General features: G+C 36.5%; 1 protein-coding gene across 2 annotated transcripts in view; it reads left to right on the plus strand.

Annotated features, from left to right (window-relative positions):
- The window catches only part of CCNI (cyclin I), a 32,052-nt gene that overhangs the window by 7,144 nt on the left and 5,587 nt on the right, over window positions 1–19,321 (plus strand). Inside the window, exons 2-6 of one of the 2 annotated variants that reach the window (XM_007455415.1) lie at window positions 466–622; window positions 14,045–14,173; window positions 17,382–17,456; window positions 17,599–17,739; window positions 18,038–18,268. In XM_007455415.1, coding sequence (XP_007455477.1) covers window positions 509–622; window positions 14,045–14,173; window positions 17,382–17,456; window positions 17,599–17,739; window positions 18,038–18,268 — 690 coding nt within the window. In that variant the 5' untranslated portion in view covers window positions 466–508. The remainder of the gene's footprint in view (window positions 1–465; window positions 623–14,044; window positions 14,174–17,381; window positions 17,457–17,598; window positions 17,740–18,037; window positions 18,269–19,321) is intronic. The other variant, XM_007455416.1, reaches the window with a different exon arrangement.

Consider the following 19,321-nt stretch of genomic DNA (forward strand, 5'->3'; position numbering starts at 1 on the left):
CCTGCATCGGCAGGTGGACTCTCAACCACTGCGCCACCAGGGAAGCCCGATGTAATTTTTTTTTTAATGAAAAGAGGGTTTAGCCCTTATCTGTGTAGATTTTTAAGAGAAATATTTGAGACAAATATTCTAAGAATTCCTAGTCTAAAAAGCCTGTGACTTAAAATTTTTTGACACAGTGATATGTTTTGATCAAAGTCATAAGGTTCTGTCAATTATATGGTCATGTTTTTATTCTGTTTACAACTGAATTTCAGATTTAAAGTGAGAATGTTTTAGATAACTGATGATTATGGTAACATTTTAATATATGATATCTTAAAGAGCTGTAAAATCCTATATTGCCTCATAACATTTTTATTTTGTTTTATGAATTGCTTAATAAGTACCAACATATTTATATTATGCTACAGTTACTATATATATAATTAAATATAGAGCATTGTTTTATATTTGATTTTATAGGTAGCTACATCAAGCTGGGTGGCAGGCAGATCCAAAGGATATCATGAAGTTTCCAGGGCCGTTGGAAAACCAGAGATTGTCTTTCCTGTTGGAAAAGGCAATCTCCAGGGAAGCCCAGATGTGGAAAGTGAATGTGCCGAAAATGCCTACAAATCAGGTAGTGATTTCTCTTTTCACTGTAGACAGGTGACTTTTATTAGAACTAAGTGTACTACTATCATATGTAAAAGCATCTTGACACTGTATTGGAGAAATATGTACCATTAAATATATGCTCTATTCTTTACTTGAGAAACATCTTGTTTCATTCTGAAACAAAACAAAAATGAACTGTTTTTGTTTGTTTTGTTTTATCTGAGTTACACCTTTAGGAAGCTAGGTAAGTCCCTTCTCTTTTCTTGTAGTACAATACTTAAAATAATAAGCCTTCTTTATTTCTACATATATAGTTTGCCACAGAGGCTGAACACAGTCAAATCCTTGTCTTTGGTGATCAACAACTTTATCTTTCATGAATATGAGGAATTCACTTAAACTACTAATGTAATGTCAGTGTTGAAAGCTTATAGGGAGATAATCAGCAGCTGACCTCTCAATTACTGTTGGTTGTATGCCTTTTAGAAATTTCATATAGAGTTATTTTTTCCAAATAACTATGAAATTTGTCTATCCCAAAAGTTTACTATGTAACATGTCTTACACATCTTTTTATCCCTAGTACCTAGCATTGTGTTTGGGATAAAAAGTAGTGGCCGAGAAATTTTTGGTATGTGTAGGCAAATGACAGTATCTAAGCTCCTCCTGTGTTGGTTTAGGTTAATCTTTGCTCATAGGTTATTGATATCTGAATGCTTTTTCTAATTCCAACCTACTTTTATCTTCTTTCCCACAAGCTAAAGAAATACATGTTTTCCATTTACTGTTATCTAATTGTCATTTAGTGAATTGAAGATTAGCCTGAATGAATGCCTTTTATACTAGGAGCATTTGCATGTGCTATCACATTTAATATCTCATTTAATCCTTTGAAAAAGGCAGTAGTCCCAATTTGTTCAACACTTCAACTAGTAAGTAGTAGAGTTATAATTTTGAACATGAGGCCGTTCTCTTCCCATTATACTTTGTTTTTCATTTTTTATTTTTGTATGTTTGTGTGATTTTTAGATGACTCGGGATTCAATCATTCAGTAAATGTTTATTAAGTATCTGCCATATTCTGAAACTATTCTGATAAGCCTCAAAGCTTTATTATAGCTGCTTTTAGAACCATTTCTTTCATTTTTCTCCTACTATCTCCTTGAGTCAGCGTGCAACCAACAATGATATACTTTTATAACATGGTCTTCGAAGGTGATATTCTACCAAGATTATAGTGTATTGCTATATTATCATTTAATCTGGCCTATTTTTATAGGTATTTTAACAAATATCACTAAGATGTTAGACCAGAGAACAGAACACTCTCAGAACTTCTAAGAGGGATCTATTTAAGGTTTTGCCTTTAGTAATGTCAGGTAGAAGCCTTACTTAATTTTTGTAAAATGTGTGTGGGCTTGCTCTGGTGGGTATAGGAGATAAGATAGAGATTGGAGTAAAGAGCTATAGGGGCTTGAGGCAATTGACAGAGTAACCCCAGGGACACTTCTCTATTCTAGTTCTAATTCTTTTTTCTTCTGTGACTCTCAGGGACTGGCTTTTCTACTTCCCTTTCCAATATTGCTTCTAACCATGATTTATCTCCTTCTTGACTCCTCCTTGCATAAGAGAAACAATCTTGTCTCTAAAGTTTAGCATCTAAACCATATATGTATCTTTTCCAACTTTCCTTTTTATTTTTTTGGGAGGGGGTGCTGGTTAAAACAGAAAAATAAAATATTTTTAAGCTTCTTTCCCTCTAGTTTTCTTACTCCTACCGCTTCCTTCACCTAAACTCTACTTCAGGGTCATTCTCTCACAGTTTTCTTGTCATTTACATTATCCTATCTTGCAGTTTAGGACAGAGTGGTCATGCAAAAATATTACACACCTATCACTCCCCTTCTGTTTGCTCCCCCAGCACTCTATACTTCCTGTATGATAGCACACAATATTATAATTCTCTGATGATTTGACCAAGTTCCATTGAGGTAGAGTTGTCTTTTTTGTTTATTGGCATATAATAGGCTCACAGTAAACACTTGTTAAATGAAAGTTGATTATCATTTCTTTATAATTCACCCAGGTTGGAGAAGTTCTTTTATAGTATTTTCAAGTACACAGCAATTTTGTTACAAATTTGGGGGGAAAAAATTAAAGACTGGTTACAGTGACATGTATTTTCAGATATTCTCAATTTATTTTGATGTAGAGTGCTTTTGATATACAAAGGTAAACCTTGCCTCAAGCTGTTTATATAAAGATGATTTCCATTAGAATTTTGAGAAGGAACCTTAAAGGCCATCTAATTATGTGGTTTTCAAATAACAGGATCTTGAACCACTAGGCTACTAGGTGTATGAGAATCACCCAGGAGGCTTCTTACAGATTCCAGGCCCCTCCCAGACCTACGTTGCTTGTGGTGGCAACTATGGAATTTGTATTTTAAAAAAACTTCATAGTTTTATTGATATGTGTTAGGTTTGGGAAACATTGATTTAGTCTAACCACAAAATAAAAGAAAAAGTTCTGACATCTCGGATAAGTGATCCTCTACTTTGGGTACTTTGTCCATTCCACCATAGAAAAGCTCTATCAATTATTGGAAAGTTTTTCCTGAATTGAACCTGAAAACTGCTGCTTTCTAGTGGCTACTTACTTGTTCTAGTTCTCTCTGCTGGAGCAGTACAGAAAATACTCATTTTATATTTTAAATGATAGCCCTTTATCTACTTACAGTCAGGTGTTAAGCTGGCAAAGTCATCTCTCCTCCTGGTTGAATATCCTTTGTCCTTTAACCATTTTTCATTTGACAAGATTGTGCCTCTCAGTTTTCCTTTTTCTATGTATACTCTTTAATTTACTGTGTTTCTTAAATTGTGACATTTGAGTTGTGGTCATTAATGAGCAATAAAGTGCAACTGTTACCTCACTTTATCTTGACTTGATTATTTCATTAATATAGTCCTAAATTTAAAAAAATTTTTATGCTTTGGCAGCAGTGTCATGTTGTTGGCTTATACTGAACTTGTTTTTAAAACCTTCTTGTGTTTGTTTCTCTAATTTTAAGCAGTTTCCCTTATCCTAGGTGTACTTTTAAAAATTTTAACTTAGGTGCACTGTTTCATATTTATTCTTACTAAGTTTCAAATTGTTGATGCTGGCCCATTTTTCTGGCTTTAAATTATGATTGTTATGTAATGTATTGACTTTGTCCTTTTTGTACCATCTGTAGACTTGGTAAACAAATAAATCTATTTTGCCCATAGGTTTTGTTTCTTTTCCTTAAGTAAACAGTTTCTTAAAGTATATGTATACGGATCATAAGTGTACAACTCTATAAATTTTCACAAAATAACACTGTGTAACCACCACATTACTAGCACCTCCTTGTGTCCTCTTATAGTTACTACCATCTATCCCCTCCCCACAAAGAAACCATTATCCTAACATCACAGATTAGTTTTTCCTTGTTTTGAATTATATTTGTATATGGAATCATAAAGTGTGTACTGGCCTCCTTTGCTCATCATTTTCTTTGGTGTAAGATGCATCCATGGTACTTCATGTAGCCATAGTTAATTTAATTCTCATTTCCATGTATTATTCCATCATATGAATTCATTTATCCATTCTGCTGTTGATGGTCATTAGAGTCTTTTTTTGTGCTTGTCTTTTGTTGAACATACGTGTACATTACTGTTGAGTATACTCCTAGGGGTAGAATTCCTAGAACCTAGAATATGTGTATACTCAGGTTTAGCAGATACCACCAATTGTGTTACTTACCAAAGTTGTTATACCACGTTTACACCACTTTTTTTTTTTTTTTTTACCCCTTATAGCAGAGTATGAAAGTCCCAAGTTCCCCTGCATCTTTGCCAACCCTTGGTATTGTCTTTTTCATTTTGGTTATCCTGGTGAGTGTTGTCGTATCACATTGGGTTTTAATTTGCATTTCCTTGATAACTAATGAAATTCAGCAGCTTTTCATGTGCTTATTTCGCCATTAGATATACTTTCTTGGTTAAATGTCTGTTCAAATCTTTCACCTGTGTTCCATTGACTTCCTTTTTAAATTGTTAAGAGTTCTTTCTTTTGCAGGCTCTGTGTATTACACACACCTCCAGCTCTATTTGTGTTGACTTTTGATGAATAGAAGTTCTTAATTTTTAATGACCAAATTATCAAAAAAGTTTTTTTGCTTAGTCCTTTGAAAGAAATGTTTGCCTAACTGACAACAGGATTAATCTCCAAAATATATAAGCAGCTCATGCAGCTCAATATCAAAAAAACAAACAACTGAATCCAAAAATGGGCAGAATACCTAAATAGACATTTCTCCAAAGTAGACATACAGATTGCCAACAAACACATGAAAAGATGCTCAACATCACTAATCATTAGAGAAATGCAAATCAAAACCACAATGAGGTATCACCTCACACCGGTCAGAAAGGCCATCATCAAAAAATCTACAAACAATAAATGCTGGAGAGGGTGTGGAGAAAAGGGAACCCTCCTGCACTGTTGGTGGGAATGTAAGTTGATGCAGCCACTGTGGAGAACAGTATGGAGCTTCCTTAAAAAACTAAAAATAGAGCTACTGTATGACCCAGCAGTCCCACTACTGGGCATATACCCGGAGAAAACCATAATTCAAAAAGATACATGTATCACAGTGTTCATTGCAGCACTGTTTACAATAGCCAGGACATGGAAGCAACCTAAATGTCCATCGACAGATGAATGGATAAAGGTGTGGCACATATATAAAGTGGAGTATCCCTCAGCCATAAAAAGGAATGAAATTGAGTTATTTGTAATGAGGTGGATGGACCTAGAGTCTGTCATACAGAGTAAAGTAAGTCAGAAAGAGAAAAACAAATACTGTATGTTAACGTACATATATGGAGTCTAAAAAAGCGGTACTGATGAACCTAGTGGCAGGGGAGGAATAAAGATGCAGACTTAGAGAATGGACTTGAGGACCAGGGGGAAGGGGAGGCTGGGACGAAATGAGAGTAACATGACTATATACACTACCAAATGTAGAATAGATAGCTAGTGGGAAGCTGCTGCGTAGCAGAGGGAGATCAGCTCGATGCTTTGTGACGACTTAGGGGGCTGGGATAGGAAGGGTGGGAGGGAGGCTCAAGAGGGAGGAGATATGGGGATATATGTCTACATATAGCTGATTCGCTTTGCTGTACAAAATAAATTAACATTGTAAAGCAATTATACTCCAATAAAGATACTAAAAAAAAGTTTGCCTAATCCAAGGTAATGAAGATAGGATTTTGTTTTTCCTTTTTGGTATGGTGTGAAGTAGGAGGAGTCAAGAATAATTTTTCTCCATATGGAAAACCAGTATCATTTATTAGAAAGACATTTTTCGCCACTTCCCTGCAATGTACTTTTTTTTTCTTTATTTATTTGGCCGTGTCAGGTCTTAGTTGCGGCACGTGGGATATTCGTTGCTGCTTACAGGATCCTTGTTGCACGTGGGATCTTTTAGTTGCAGCATGGGGAATCTAGTTCCCTGACCAGGGATCGAACCGGGGCCCCCTGCATTGGGAGTGTGGAGTCTTAGCCACTGAACCACCAGGGAAGTCCCCCCGTGATATATACTTTTGTTTTTAATCAAGTGACTGCTGTATATGAGTAGATACATTTGTGGGTTAGTTTCTTGCCCCTTTTTTCATCATTGGTCTGTTTGCCTCTATTTAATACCACACTGCCTCAGTTATTGTAGCATTATAATAAGCCTTTGGTGGCATAAACTTTGTTCTTTTTTTTAAGATTGTCTTGGCTATTTTAAGCCCTTTGTTCTTCCATATGTATTTTTAAATATAGTTGTCAGTTTTTGAAAAATAAGAAAATTGTGGGGTTTTGGTCTGTAGATTGATTTGGGGAAGAATTAACATGTTTATAATATTGAGTCTTCTATTCCATTGACATAGAGTATTTCTCCATTTTTCTTTAAAGATGGTCTTCAGTTTCTTTTAACGTTTGGTGATTTAGGTTTATTCCTGGGTATTTGAGTCTTGTTGAGGCTATTACAAATGGTATTGTTTTAAATTTTTAATTTTTTTACATGCTTGCTTCTACATGCTGGTATATAGAAATAAAATAGATTTTTATATAGACCATACAAAATAACTTACTAATAGTTTGCCGAGTCTTTAGGATTTTCTGTGTATTATACTCAGTCATGTCAAATGTGAATAATCATGGTTTTATTTAGTTCTTTCCAGTCCTTATACTTTCTATATTTCTGTTTTACAGAATTAGCTAGGGTTTCCAGAACACTGCTGAAGTCTGAATTTGAGGAGAAAGTTTTCAGTATTTCACCATTAACTATAATATTTGCTATATATTTCTTAATCTTTATTAGATTAAGAAATTCCTTTCTCTGCCTTAGTTTGCTAAGAGATTTTTTTCATTAATAGGTGTTGAATTTTTATACATCATTGGATTTTGTTAATATTTCGGTTAGGCGTTTTGCATCTGTGTTCATGGGTCAGATTGGTTTGTAATGCCTTTGTCAAGTTTTCATGGTAAAGTTATGCTGGCTTTGTAAAATGAGTTGGGAAGTATTCCTGCTTTTTTTTTTTTTTCAGTGCTCTCAGTTTGTTTAGATTAATATTATTTCTTAAATGTTGGAAGGTTTTACTGCAGAGCCACTGGGGCCTACAGATTTATTTGTGGGAAAGTATTTAATAATCAGTCCCATTTCTTTGGTAAATATGAGGCTAATCAGGTCTTCATTTAAATCTTATCTCAGTTTTGGTGAGTTGCGTTTTTCAAGGAATTTATTCATTTCATCTAAATTTTCAAATTATTTGTGTAAAGTTACTCATATCCTCTTTTTAACATCTAAAGGGTCCATAGTGATGTTCCCTTTTTCATTTCTTAGTTGATTTGTGCTTTTTCTTTCTTAATCACCCTTTCTAGAGGTCTGTCAGTCTTTCTGTTCTGTTGATTTTCCCTATTATACATTTGTCTTTTTTTTTTAGTTTTGCTCTTTTTTTCGTTATTTCTGTCTACTTTCTTTGTATAATTTGCTGTTCTTTATCTTGAGATAGTTGCTTCAATAATTGGTTTTCCAGTTTTCTTTTTTTTTTTTTTTTACACAATGTATTTATTTATTTATTTATGGCTGTGTTGGGTCTTCATTTCTGTGCATGGGCTTTCTCTAGTTGTGGCAAGTGGGGGTCACTCTTCATCGCGGTGCGCAGGCCTCTCACTATCGCGGCCTCTGTTGTTGCAGAGCACAGGCTCCAGACGCGCAGGCTCAGTAATTGTGGCTCACGGGCCCAGTTGCTCCATGGCATGTGGGATTTTCCCAGACCAGGGCTCGAACCTGTGTTGTCTGCATTGGCAGGCAGATTCTCAACCACTGCGCCACCAGGGAAGCCCCAGTTTTCTTTTTTAATATATTCATTTAGAGCTATAAATTTTCTTCAAAGCAAAGCTGTCCACCCTTGCCTAGTTTGTTGTTAGGTCCCGTATTGGGTTCTTAATTTTTTTTTTTTTTTGCAGTATGCGGGCCTCTCACTGCTGTGGCCTCTAACGTTGCAGAGCACAGGCTCTGGACGCGCAGGCCCAGCGGCCATGGCTCACTGGCCCAGCCGCTCCGCGGCACGTGGGATCCTCCCGGACCGGGGCACGAACCCGTGTCCCCTGCATCGGCAAGCAGACTCTCAACCACTGCGCCACCAGGGAAGCCCTGGGTTCTTAATTTGAGTTGTTGTATTTTTCATTTCTAGGATTTCTCTTTTGGATTTTTTTTTATAGGTTTCGTTTCTCTCGTGAAAATTGTCATCTGTCTTCCATCGTCTATTTACTTGTATGTTAAGTCCTTTTCTGGTAACTCAAAGACTGAGATCTTTTTGTTGCCCCTTTTTTTCTCCTGGTTTTTGATCACTTAGTTCTTTGTCTTGTCATGCCTGTTTTTTTTTTTTTTTTTTTTGTGGTATGCGGGCCTCTCACTGTTGTGGCCTCTCCCGCTGCAGAGCACAGGCTCTGGACACGCAGGCTCAGCGGCCATGGCTCATGGGCCCAGGCGCTCCGCGGCATGTGGGATCTTCCCGGACCAGGGCATGAACCCACGTCCCCTGCATTGGCAGGTGGACTCTCAACCACTGTGCCACCAGGGAAGCCCATGCCTGGTTATTTTTGATTGGTTGCTGAACATGATGAAAAATTGTAGAGGCTCTAGATGCTATCTTTCTGCAGGATGGTTCAGTCTTCCCTCTGGTGGGCAAACTGAAGAGGAGGTTAATCACTTTAATCCACTGAGGTACTGTGCTGGTTGGAGGCTGGGTTGCTCTTGGGTATGGCTTCATCACCTCTGGTTGCCCCCAACTCCTAGAGTGTAGCCAAGGATTCCAGCTGAGAGCTTGGAGTGTTTACTAGTGCCCCTTATTCCTGAAGGTTGCTAAACTCCTCCTGAACTCATTCTTGCTTTTCAAAGGCTTTCTGCTTAGCCTCTGAGATCCTTGTCCTTCCCAACTTCAGAATTTCATTCAGAAAATGAATTAAGAGGAAAGTCAGCTGAGTGTCACATTCAGATCTCTGACCCTCCCTCTTCCCACTAGGTTCTTGGCCCTTCAAGTCTCCAAATTTTGTCTCTTGCCTTGTAAGACTCCCAAAGCTCTGTTGGTTTCTTTGCTCATACTTTACACCTCTTGCCATACTCACAGGATGGGCAGATGCCTGAAAGGGGAATCTGTGCAGAGTGTTGACTCCTCTCTTATTGTTACCTCCTCTCCAGAATCTTGGCTCCTCAAGGACCGATTATCCTAGCAGTTCTCATGCCTTTCTGTTGCTGTTGTTAATAGCTTTTCTAGTTCTCAGCTAGAGTGTAGGTTTGCTGCTACCTACTCAATCATAGGCAAAAGCAGTAAGGTAATTTTTTAAGAAGTGTTGAACTTAATAGTTGTGACAAGAGATGCTGTGGGAGCACAGGAAGGTACTTAGCCTGACTTATCGAGGAAAGTATCTGGTGGGGACTGACCATTGAAATATCTCTTAAAGGATAAATAATAAGGCAGGGAAAAGAGAGGGAGTGTGTTGCAACCAGAGGGAGCTGTATGAGCAAAGGAGCAGTGATGTAAGTAGCATTACAGGAACAAGGAAGAACATAAATACAAGTACTGCTGTTACGAATTTTAAGGCAGAAAGTGATGAAAGGTGAGTGAGGCTGGAGAGGTAGGTCAAAGAGGGATTTGTGTGCCATGCCTGGGGGGTTATACTTAATCTGTTAGGTAATGGTGAACCTTTTAGAGTTTAAAGCTGGGGAGGATTTGTGTTTTAATGATCAGAATAGCAGCAGTGGAATATAAAGCCCTGTGTTTTACCAGGTTGAATCAAACCATTATAAGTTCTCTGTGGGATTAGTTGTTCAACCAATTTACTGAACTCTCTTAACCCTATTTGAGAAATCCATATAAGAGAAAACAGATCCCTTGATCAGGAAATACTATCTGGGATAGGCAGACCTCCTTCCTTCCTCCCTCCCTCCCTCCCTCCCTCCCTCCCTCCCTGATGGGATTACTTATGCACAGAACTTAATTGTTAAAAGCTATTCTGATAATATTACTGTTCAGTGCAGGTTTGAATTGATTTGAAAAAGTGATCTTAGAATCAGTATCACTTCACTTAAGAGTGAGTCTTCTCAAACCATTATCTTCTGTGGGTTTTTTTTGGTTATTGTTAGTTTTGGCTAGTGTTGATAATACTAGCCATGCAACAATGCTTTCTTGGCTCTATTCTCAAATTTTTAATGTAAGTTAAAGTCCAAAGATTGTCATGATCTCTTTCATAACTAACTGCATTGTAACTGGTTTAAGAGAATTATTTATATGTGATATTTTGTAAATTTGTTTTTTCTGGCATCACAGAGTGCCAGGTATTTTTAGAGGAGGGAAAGGACAAAACTAATATTTAAGTGCCTTTTGCATCCTGTGTGTTTTACATAAGTTATATCATTTAGTTATAAATATGGTATGGAAATCTCTATTTAACTGTGTTCCCTTGTGTTACACCCATACTTACAAAACATTATGTTCATCTTCTGTGGGACTGCTTACAGTTATATGTTTGTGTTATATATTTGTTTAATGTCAAACACCAGATAGTCACATTACATAATAATCTGTTATCTAGGGATTTTTTTTTTCTCCTATATCTCTGACCTGAAGGTAGAATTAATGGTGTTTTTGTTCCTCATTGCTACTCTAGATCATTGTTCTTTCACCTCCCTAAAAGCGTCCCCAGTTTCATCAGATTGTATCACCATCTGCCTTTTCCTGTATGAATTTATTTCCTTGTAATTGAATTGTTCGGATGGTTTACTCAACATTACTTTTTTTTTTTTTTTAGCACTTTTAGATAAAAGCTCACCTTGATAGAAATTTGATTTCTCTTGAATACTTAACTCTCTCCATCTAATAGTTTTGTGATTGTTTCACTTGGTTCCCAGGGACCCTTAGGGGCCCCTAGTCCAGCTCTTAAAGTAGCACCTCAAGGCTCTATGGAAAATGGAATATTGTAAAACCAATGACCATACTAAGAGCTGTCTGACCCAGGGACTAGCTGTAGGGCTGCGTCTGCTTCCTCCCACCTCTGGAGAAGCCATAGAATCCAGATAGTATTTTTTTTTTTTTTTAGCGGTACGCAGGTCTCTCACTTTAGTGGCCTCTCCCGTTGCAGAGCACAGGCTCTGGACGTGCAGACTCAGCGGCCATGGCTCACGGGCCCAGCCGCTCTGCGGCATCCTCCTGGACCGGGGCACGAACCCGTGTCCCCTGCATCGGCAGGCGGATTCTCAGCCACTGCGCCACCAGGGAAGCCCCCAGATAGTATTTTGCTGCCTTTTTCAGACTCCTTTTGTAAGAGTGAGAATCCAACTCCTGGCTTTAATAGTGTAACTCCAGTTTCCTCTTGTCAAGTTGGATAATAGTCTCTGCAGGACATACAGTTCCCTGCTACTCTATATACCCCAAACCTGTCAAGCCCACAACTTCAGTCCCATGAACAAAAGAAACTTACTGTTTCTTTTTGATTCATTGAATTGTATCACTAGTTTCACTAGTTATCAGAATATCTGTTTCTAGCAGTCTTTTCCATCCATCTTGATTTTTATATGCAAATCTGAGGAGCTTAACAATAGGTTATTGCCTCCAGGTTGACATTGGTCCTGTCCTTCAGAGTAAAGTTCACAGGTTTAAAATACTTGGTTCTTTTCCTTGCTTCACAAATGATCGCCTCCATCCCCTCACTCTTAAGATACAAGTTAGTTACTGTCTCCTTCAAGAGCCTTTTACTCTGCTCCCACACTGGGCCAGGTGCCCTTCCAGTGTGGTCTGCTAGCACCCTGTGCATGCCTCTATTCTAATGCTTACCATATTTTATTAACATTTTCTGATTGTTCGCCTCACCGTGAGGCTTTAAATTTTAAAGTTTAGAGAGGGAGTTCATTCTTTTTTTATCCCCCCCTTGGCTGCATTGGGTCTTCGTTGCTGCGTGCGGGCTTTCTTTAGTTGTGGTGCGCGGGCTTCTCATTGCGGTGGCTTCTCTTATTGCGGAGCATGGGCTCTACGCACGCGGGCTTCAGTAGTTGCAGCACACCTGCTAAGTAGTCGCGGCACGCGGGCTGTAGAGCACAGGCTCAGTAGTTGTGGCGCACAGGCTTAGTTGCTCCGTGGCATGTGGGATCTTCCTGGACCAGAGATTGAACCCATGTCCCCTACATTGGCAGGCAGATTCTTAACCACTGTGCCACCAGGGAAGTCCTAGAGTTCATTCTTCATTGTATTCCCATAACCTATCATATGATTGACACTTAATGTTCATTAATATGAACTCAGTTAAATGTCTTGATTGTCATATGTTTTCAGATTATTGTTCGTAGTCTTAACACCAGCTTGGTGGTGAGATGTAAATATAAGAGGTTGTAAACCATCTTTATCTCATTTTCTTCTCAGTATTTCTTGTGCAGTATTCTACAGTCAATCTTTATTTGACAAAAGGAATTGGCCAGAAGGTGAATGTATGGCAGTTAACCTTCTAAAATACCAGTTATAACTAAGTTTAGAGCTAAATATAAAAATTATGTGTGTGATTAGTTGGTTTGGCCAACACAGAAACACTTTATTTTGTTGTGTCAAAGCTGAAAACTGACAGAAAGAGGAGTTGGAATAAAATAAGAGAAACTAGCCAGTGCAATAGTAGAGATTATAATGATCATCAAAGCGCTTGTTCCTTACAAACTAAAGAAAGCCAAGAGGAAGGAGAGAAGAAATTCCAACTGAAATACCTGTTTGAGGAGATATATTGTCAAGATGTACAGCCCTTAGTGCTTTAGTAGCTCTTGAGGTATCTTTCTGTGATATAGGAATTAATTTCATTAAGTTGACCCTGAATGATCAGGAAAAAGGTTTAAGCTGTGGTCTGTACTTTCTGAGGAATGAGATAAGTATTATATTTATTTTTAAAGAGATTTCTATCCAAAATGGTTATGATGATAAATCCTGCAGTGCTTAGATTAAACCTTTACTTGTCTGGAACTCTCACTTATTGAAAATAGTCTTTTCCACTAATCACAGAGTTATTTCTGTACTTTGTTGTGTTTACCTGGCAGAAGTAGTACTTACATAGATCTGTTTTATTAGTAGTAGATTAAGTATTACTAGGTTTGTTTTATTTTTTATGGTGCTTACAAAACTGAAGAGTAAATCGTTAAATACTGCTTTAAAGTGTGTACCTTTTAAAAATTAAGCCTATATCCAGCAGTTTAAAATAATATGTTGGAAGATTAAAATGCCAGTCATGTTTAGTGTTTGTGCAGTGATCTTTGTAATGATAAGTTGGTTCAGGTTAATTTCCCCTTCAATATTCTTTCATCATCTTTAAATGTGTAATTTGTCTCTTATTCCTGATATTTTTCATTTATTCCTCTTGACTTTAGTTTTGTTTGTAATGGACTATCATTCTGTTATCATAGTTCATTTGTGTTTCCTAAAATAGTTTAATGGCTATTTGCTGCCTTAGAAAGAAATTCAGTATATTTTCTTATTCTCAAGAATTAAGAAAACTTACTTCCAAAATTACTATCAGTTGATATTAGTGTTACCTAAAATTTAAAACCTCAATTTAAGTATAGATATATAGTGAGATGACATTGTGAAATTTTTATTTAATAAGAGAATATTGAATATTGATATTAAATGCTATAAGTAGTACATAAGGTTTTATCTTCATTTATCTCAAGTTTGATAGATTTTGAATAAACTTTAAAACATTTTTTAACATATAAACATTTATAACATAAACGTAGCATTTGCTAACCTTTTATAAACAAGAATTACAAACATATCCTTGATGATAACTTGAAACTTAACTTGTTCTCTTTAATTTTTTAATTGTTCCCTTATAGAATGTTTCTCCATCCCAGAGAGATGAAGTGATTCAGTGGCTGGCCAAACTCAAGTACCAATTCAACCTTTACCCAGAAACATTTGCTCTGGCTAGCAGTCTTTTGGACAGGTTCTTAGCTACCGTAAAGGTAAATATTTTAGAATACACTTACATACAGCTTCTTTTTTGAGGGTTTATATGCTACACCAGGGACTATTAGTAAAATATTCTACAAAGTGGGAAGGAGTGGAAAACCTTCCTAAAGATTATATATATACTTATAAGCTATTGCTTTAAGTTTTCGGAAATGTTTCTAATTATATTCTGTAGTTTTCTTTTGGCTACAAGTATTCATAACTTATACTTAACCTATGAAAGTTTTGATCTCTTGATTTTAATACAAACCATATAGCATTGGCAAAATGTTCAGTCATCTTTTTAACACACTGAGTACTAGTTCTGAACAGTGAATCAGACTAGAAAAGTATAAGTCTATTGCATATTTTTCTCTGTCACTACTTATTTATTGAATCCCTTTTGTGTAGTTTTCTGAACAATATATAAATGCTTTCTAGAGGAGTATAACAAGATGAACTGAACTGTCATAAAATAACTTCATTGTATTTTTGTTAAATGGCAGCATTACAGGTAAGTTTTATGTTGTCCCTATTGCTATAATATATTGTTGGTTATATTATGTGAAATCAATCATAGTAGGCCCACAACAGATTTAAAGCAGAAAGTCAGCATTTATTCAATAGCAAGGCATGAAAAGCAATTCAGTTGTTATTTGTATGCCTAGGAATACATAGCTGCAGGAATGATGTATTCAGTGCTGAGGGTACCATATTCTTTGTTATTAGGTATAAAAAAATAGAAGCCAAAAAATTATGGAGTGGAAGAATTTGGATGACCACTCAAGTTACCTTTCTATGTTTCAAACTTCTACTTTTGAGAGTAAAGAGACTTAAATTATAATGACACTAATTGCCTGAAGTCTGGGTTATCTGAGATGCCTACATTTATCTCAGCATCAAGTCCCCCTCCCTTCTCCTTAGTCCCCTACTGTAGCTAATCTCCCTTTCACAGAGAAAGATGCGTTTGAGGTTAGTGTCGTTTCTTGGGTTGTATATTCCTCAAAAATTTTAATGGACTTGTAGCTTCTATCATAGAGAAGATTTTTACTGGCCTTATTATTAAACATTCTAAACAGATTTAGGGGAAGTTTCTGGAACAATTAGAGAATTTTGCCAAGTAAAATATCATTTCTTTCATATTGCTTATTTAATGGGTCCTATCATGCTACTAGCATCAGATACTTAGATATGCTTAATCTATATTGAAACAATTCATCTAAAATGTATTCATAGTTTAAAGGTGCTTAAAGCAGACCATTAAAGGGCTGCAACAGTGAATGGAACCTCAATCCCAGCTGTGCAGAAGAAGGTACTGTGGAATTCTTTAAAAATAATAGACCTCGAGCCCTATCCCAGACATACTGAATCTGAATCTCTAGTAGGTGAGATCTGGACATCTGTATTTAAGTAAACAAAAACAAACTGCATAGATGATTCTGGTATACATCCAGGATTGAGAACTACTGTTTGTTTAAAAAACACACACCCATATATTTGCTGTTGGGATTCACTTCAGTACTAAATTTATTATTGGTGCTCTTGATTTGGGGGTTGCATTTCCTACCCAAAGTTGTTAACTGTTGGACTGTTTTCTTTGTAATGAACTCTGATTACCTCAGGGATATGGTTTTGATATGTTGTGTACATGGAGAAATAAGGGAACCTGGAAAACTGTCTTAGCAACAAGATCTGACTTCACTTTCTATATCACTTGTGTGGTGTCCATTAAGCTCTGAGACTGTTTTCTCATCTGTAAAAGATGATATATTTATGGCAGTGCTTTCTAAACAATAATATTCTGATTAATATTAATGATTATTTAAAAACATTGATAGTATTGAACTAGCTTTTATTTCTCATACGGGCAGAGAATTGGAAGATTCCTAGACAGTCTGCCACTTATACTGAGGCACAATGGTCATTAGTTGGCATGTTTATTAAGTAATTAATCAAGGCCATACTCTGGTCATGAGAAGCCTTCCCCAAGGCTTCATGGGAATGTAATATTTAGGTACAAAATAAATGTTGAAACAGGTTTTCTTTGTGTTATATAACTTATCTCTGTGTCATTCAATATAATTGGACTAAATTATCATGATTATTTATTTGGCTGCTCTGAGCGGTTGTGGGATCTTAGTACCCCGACCAGGGATTGAACCCAGGCCATGACAGTGAAAGCACCAAATCCTAACCATTGGACCGCCAGGGAAATCCCTGTCCTGATTATTTAAAATTGGATTCTGATGCTGGGTTGGCAAACCCTTATTCTACCAATGACGTAGAAAGTGTCCCTACTTATTATAGATAAGGAAAATAGGCAAATTCAAACCCTCCTATGGGTGTCAAACCCAAGAAAGGTTTTTTCCCCACTAATTTGTTCTGTATATATTTAGGAGCCTTTCATTCTTATCATGGATCTTGAATATATAATTTTTTGGGTGAACATTTAATTAGAAAATTTCATCTGCTAGCATCCTATAATTTTTTAAAGCATGTGAAATATATTAATAGCCTTCATTTTATTTTCCCTTCTTTCTCTTTAATTCCCCTAACACCTAGTATGTTAATCTAACTGATACAACAGGCAAAGAGAATAAAACTAGCATAAAAAATACACAAATATATTTTTAATTTGGGGAATTTTATTAAATAAAAAAATGTCTTGTAAAATCAAGCTCATCTCTGCTGGATAGAAATTAACTTTGGCTAACTAGCATTGGTTGAACTTCCAACAATGGAATGGTCTTAGTATTATTCCCATAGACTATAATAAGGCTGAGGTTATGAAGTTAAAAGTTAGCTCTGATCTTAGAAAGCAGTGGGTAGGGGGGCTTCCCTGGTGGCACAGTGGTTGAGAATCTGCCTGCCAATGCAGGGGACACGGGTTCGAGCCCTGGTCTGGGAAGACCCCACATGCCGTGGAGCAGCTGGGCCCGTGAGCCACAGTTACTGAGCCTGCGTGTCTGGAGCCGGTGCTCCGCAACAAGAGAGGCCGCGATAGTGAGAGGCCCACGCACTGCGATGAAGAGTGGCCCCCGCTTGCCGCAACTAGAGAAAGCCCTCGCACAGAAACGAAGACCCAACACAGCCATAAATAAATTAATTAATTTAAAAAAATGCGTAGGAATCAGATTAATTGAATTCCATAGAATTGTTTGTATACTTTTAACTCTTTTTGAAGAATCAATGAAGTTGCTTTTTCTCTCTTCCCCATTTTAGGCCCATCCAAAATACCTGAGTTGTATTGCAATCAGCTGTTTTTTCCTAGCTGCCAAGACTGTTGAGGAAGACGAGGTAAATATTTTCCTTTAAAGATTAGTCATGTCTCTTTTTTGAAATTATCCTTTTATTTTCTGTTTACCAAAACAAAAACTGAAAAATGAGTTTATTTTTTTCTGTCCTGTCCTCCTGCCCCATCCCCCTTTGCTTTGGATAGAGAATACCAGTACTGAAGGTGTTGGCAAGAGATAGTTTCTGTGGATGTTCTTCATCTGAAATTCTGAGGATGGAGAGAATTATTCTGGATAAGTTGAATTGGGATCTTCACACAGCCACACCATTGGATTTTCTTCACATTGTAAATATACCTGAAATCTTTTCGTTTCTTATTTGAATGTGTAGTCCTATTTCAGTAACTTGAAAAGTAGATTGCCCACTCATTTATTTTGTTGTTGTTCTGATTTTTAGCAAAAGGAAAATTATTGCAATTAGCCAAGGAAAAATGAGAAATTGGGGTGTATGTCAAATCATTGAAGCTAAAATTGCAAACTTAGAAATTGAGTAATACCTGAGGTTACATCAGTTTCTGTATATAGCTTATCTAGACATCTGAGTAAAACTAGAATGATGTTCTTGTGATTTTTTTATTTTTTTAGTTCCATGCCATTGCAGTGTCAACTAGGCCTCAGTTACTTTTTAGTTTGCCCAAACTGAGCCCATCTCAACATTTGGCAGTCCTTACCAAGCAATTACTTCACTGTATGGCCTGCAGCCAACTTCTGCAATTCAAAGGATCCATGCTTGCCCTGGCCATGGTTAGTTTGGAAATGGAGAAACTCATTCCTGATTGGCTTCCTCTTACAATTGAACTGCTTCAGAAAGCACAGGTAGGTGTCAGTCTAATTAAATAGTGTTCATTTAAAATTTTTTCTCCTATTGGGATACATAGGGTTAGCAGATAGTTATAAAACTAAGAGACATTTTAATCTTGTAATGGCAGCTCATTTTTAAGAGTAGAGTATAGTTTTACACACTTTAAATTTATGTGTTAGATGTCTTTTTTTCCTTTTTTAAAGCTTAGATAGTATTTTCTTGATTCTTTTCATCCCTTCTAGATTACTTTAAAAGTAAGATTCTTGATAATACATTCTCCATTAGTTTTGTATGAAGAACATTCCTAGCTATATTTGTAGGTTTCATTATAGTGCTTCTGACTTACTCATTCTATAAAAGTCAAGAACATAAATTGCAAGAAGTTACTTTTTTAGACAAGCAGATAATTTATTGTTGGCTAGAGAGGGAAGTATTTGGCAAATAGAAACTATATTCCTGAAGTTCCAGGACTTTCTGAAGTCCTGGTAGTTCTCACTCTTGCTTAAGATTGGTTAATAACTTGTATCTGCAAGTTGGTACAAAATGTTAGCAGTCAGTTAAATTTTTATCAACTGTCTATATAAAAAGGAAAAGTTTAGTGGAGAAAATTCTCATTCAAATGAAAAATTAGTAATGGTGCTGTGTGTTAGCAGCAACTTGGAGAGAATCCTTATTGCTTCTATTCATGTTACCAAATAGAACCTACAAGTTTAGATCTGCTGCAAACCATACTCCTCGGCCAACTGAGTCCATAAAAGACTTATGAACCTACTTTCCCTTTAAATATATATGTCCCTATTTATTCTCATTTGGCAGTAGTTATTCTGATTTGTTTCACTGAATGTTATTTAGAGCAGAGTCTGTTAAATTCTGAGCTTAAAAACATTTTGTAATATAAAAAGAACTAACTTGAGCAAAGAGCTGCAGTTATTGAGTTAATAAAACTTATAATTCTATAAAAGAAAAGAGAATACTTGAATTTGGTGTTTTGTAAGATAGCTATAATTGACGATTTTATAGATATGAGCTATAAAAGTTAGCAGATCCAGACATGTAAGGTATACCAG

Source organism: Lipotes vexillifer, unplaced genomic scaffold (genome assembly GCF_000442215.2).
Source record: "Lipotes vexillifer unplaced genomic scaffold, Lipotes_vexillifer_v1.1 scaffold749, whole genome shotgun sequence".
Classification (NCBI taxonomy): Eukaryota; Metazoa; Chordata; class Mammalia; order Artiodactyla; family Lipotidae; genus Lipotes; species Lipotes vexillifer.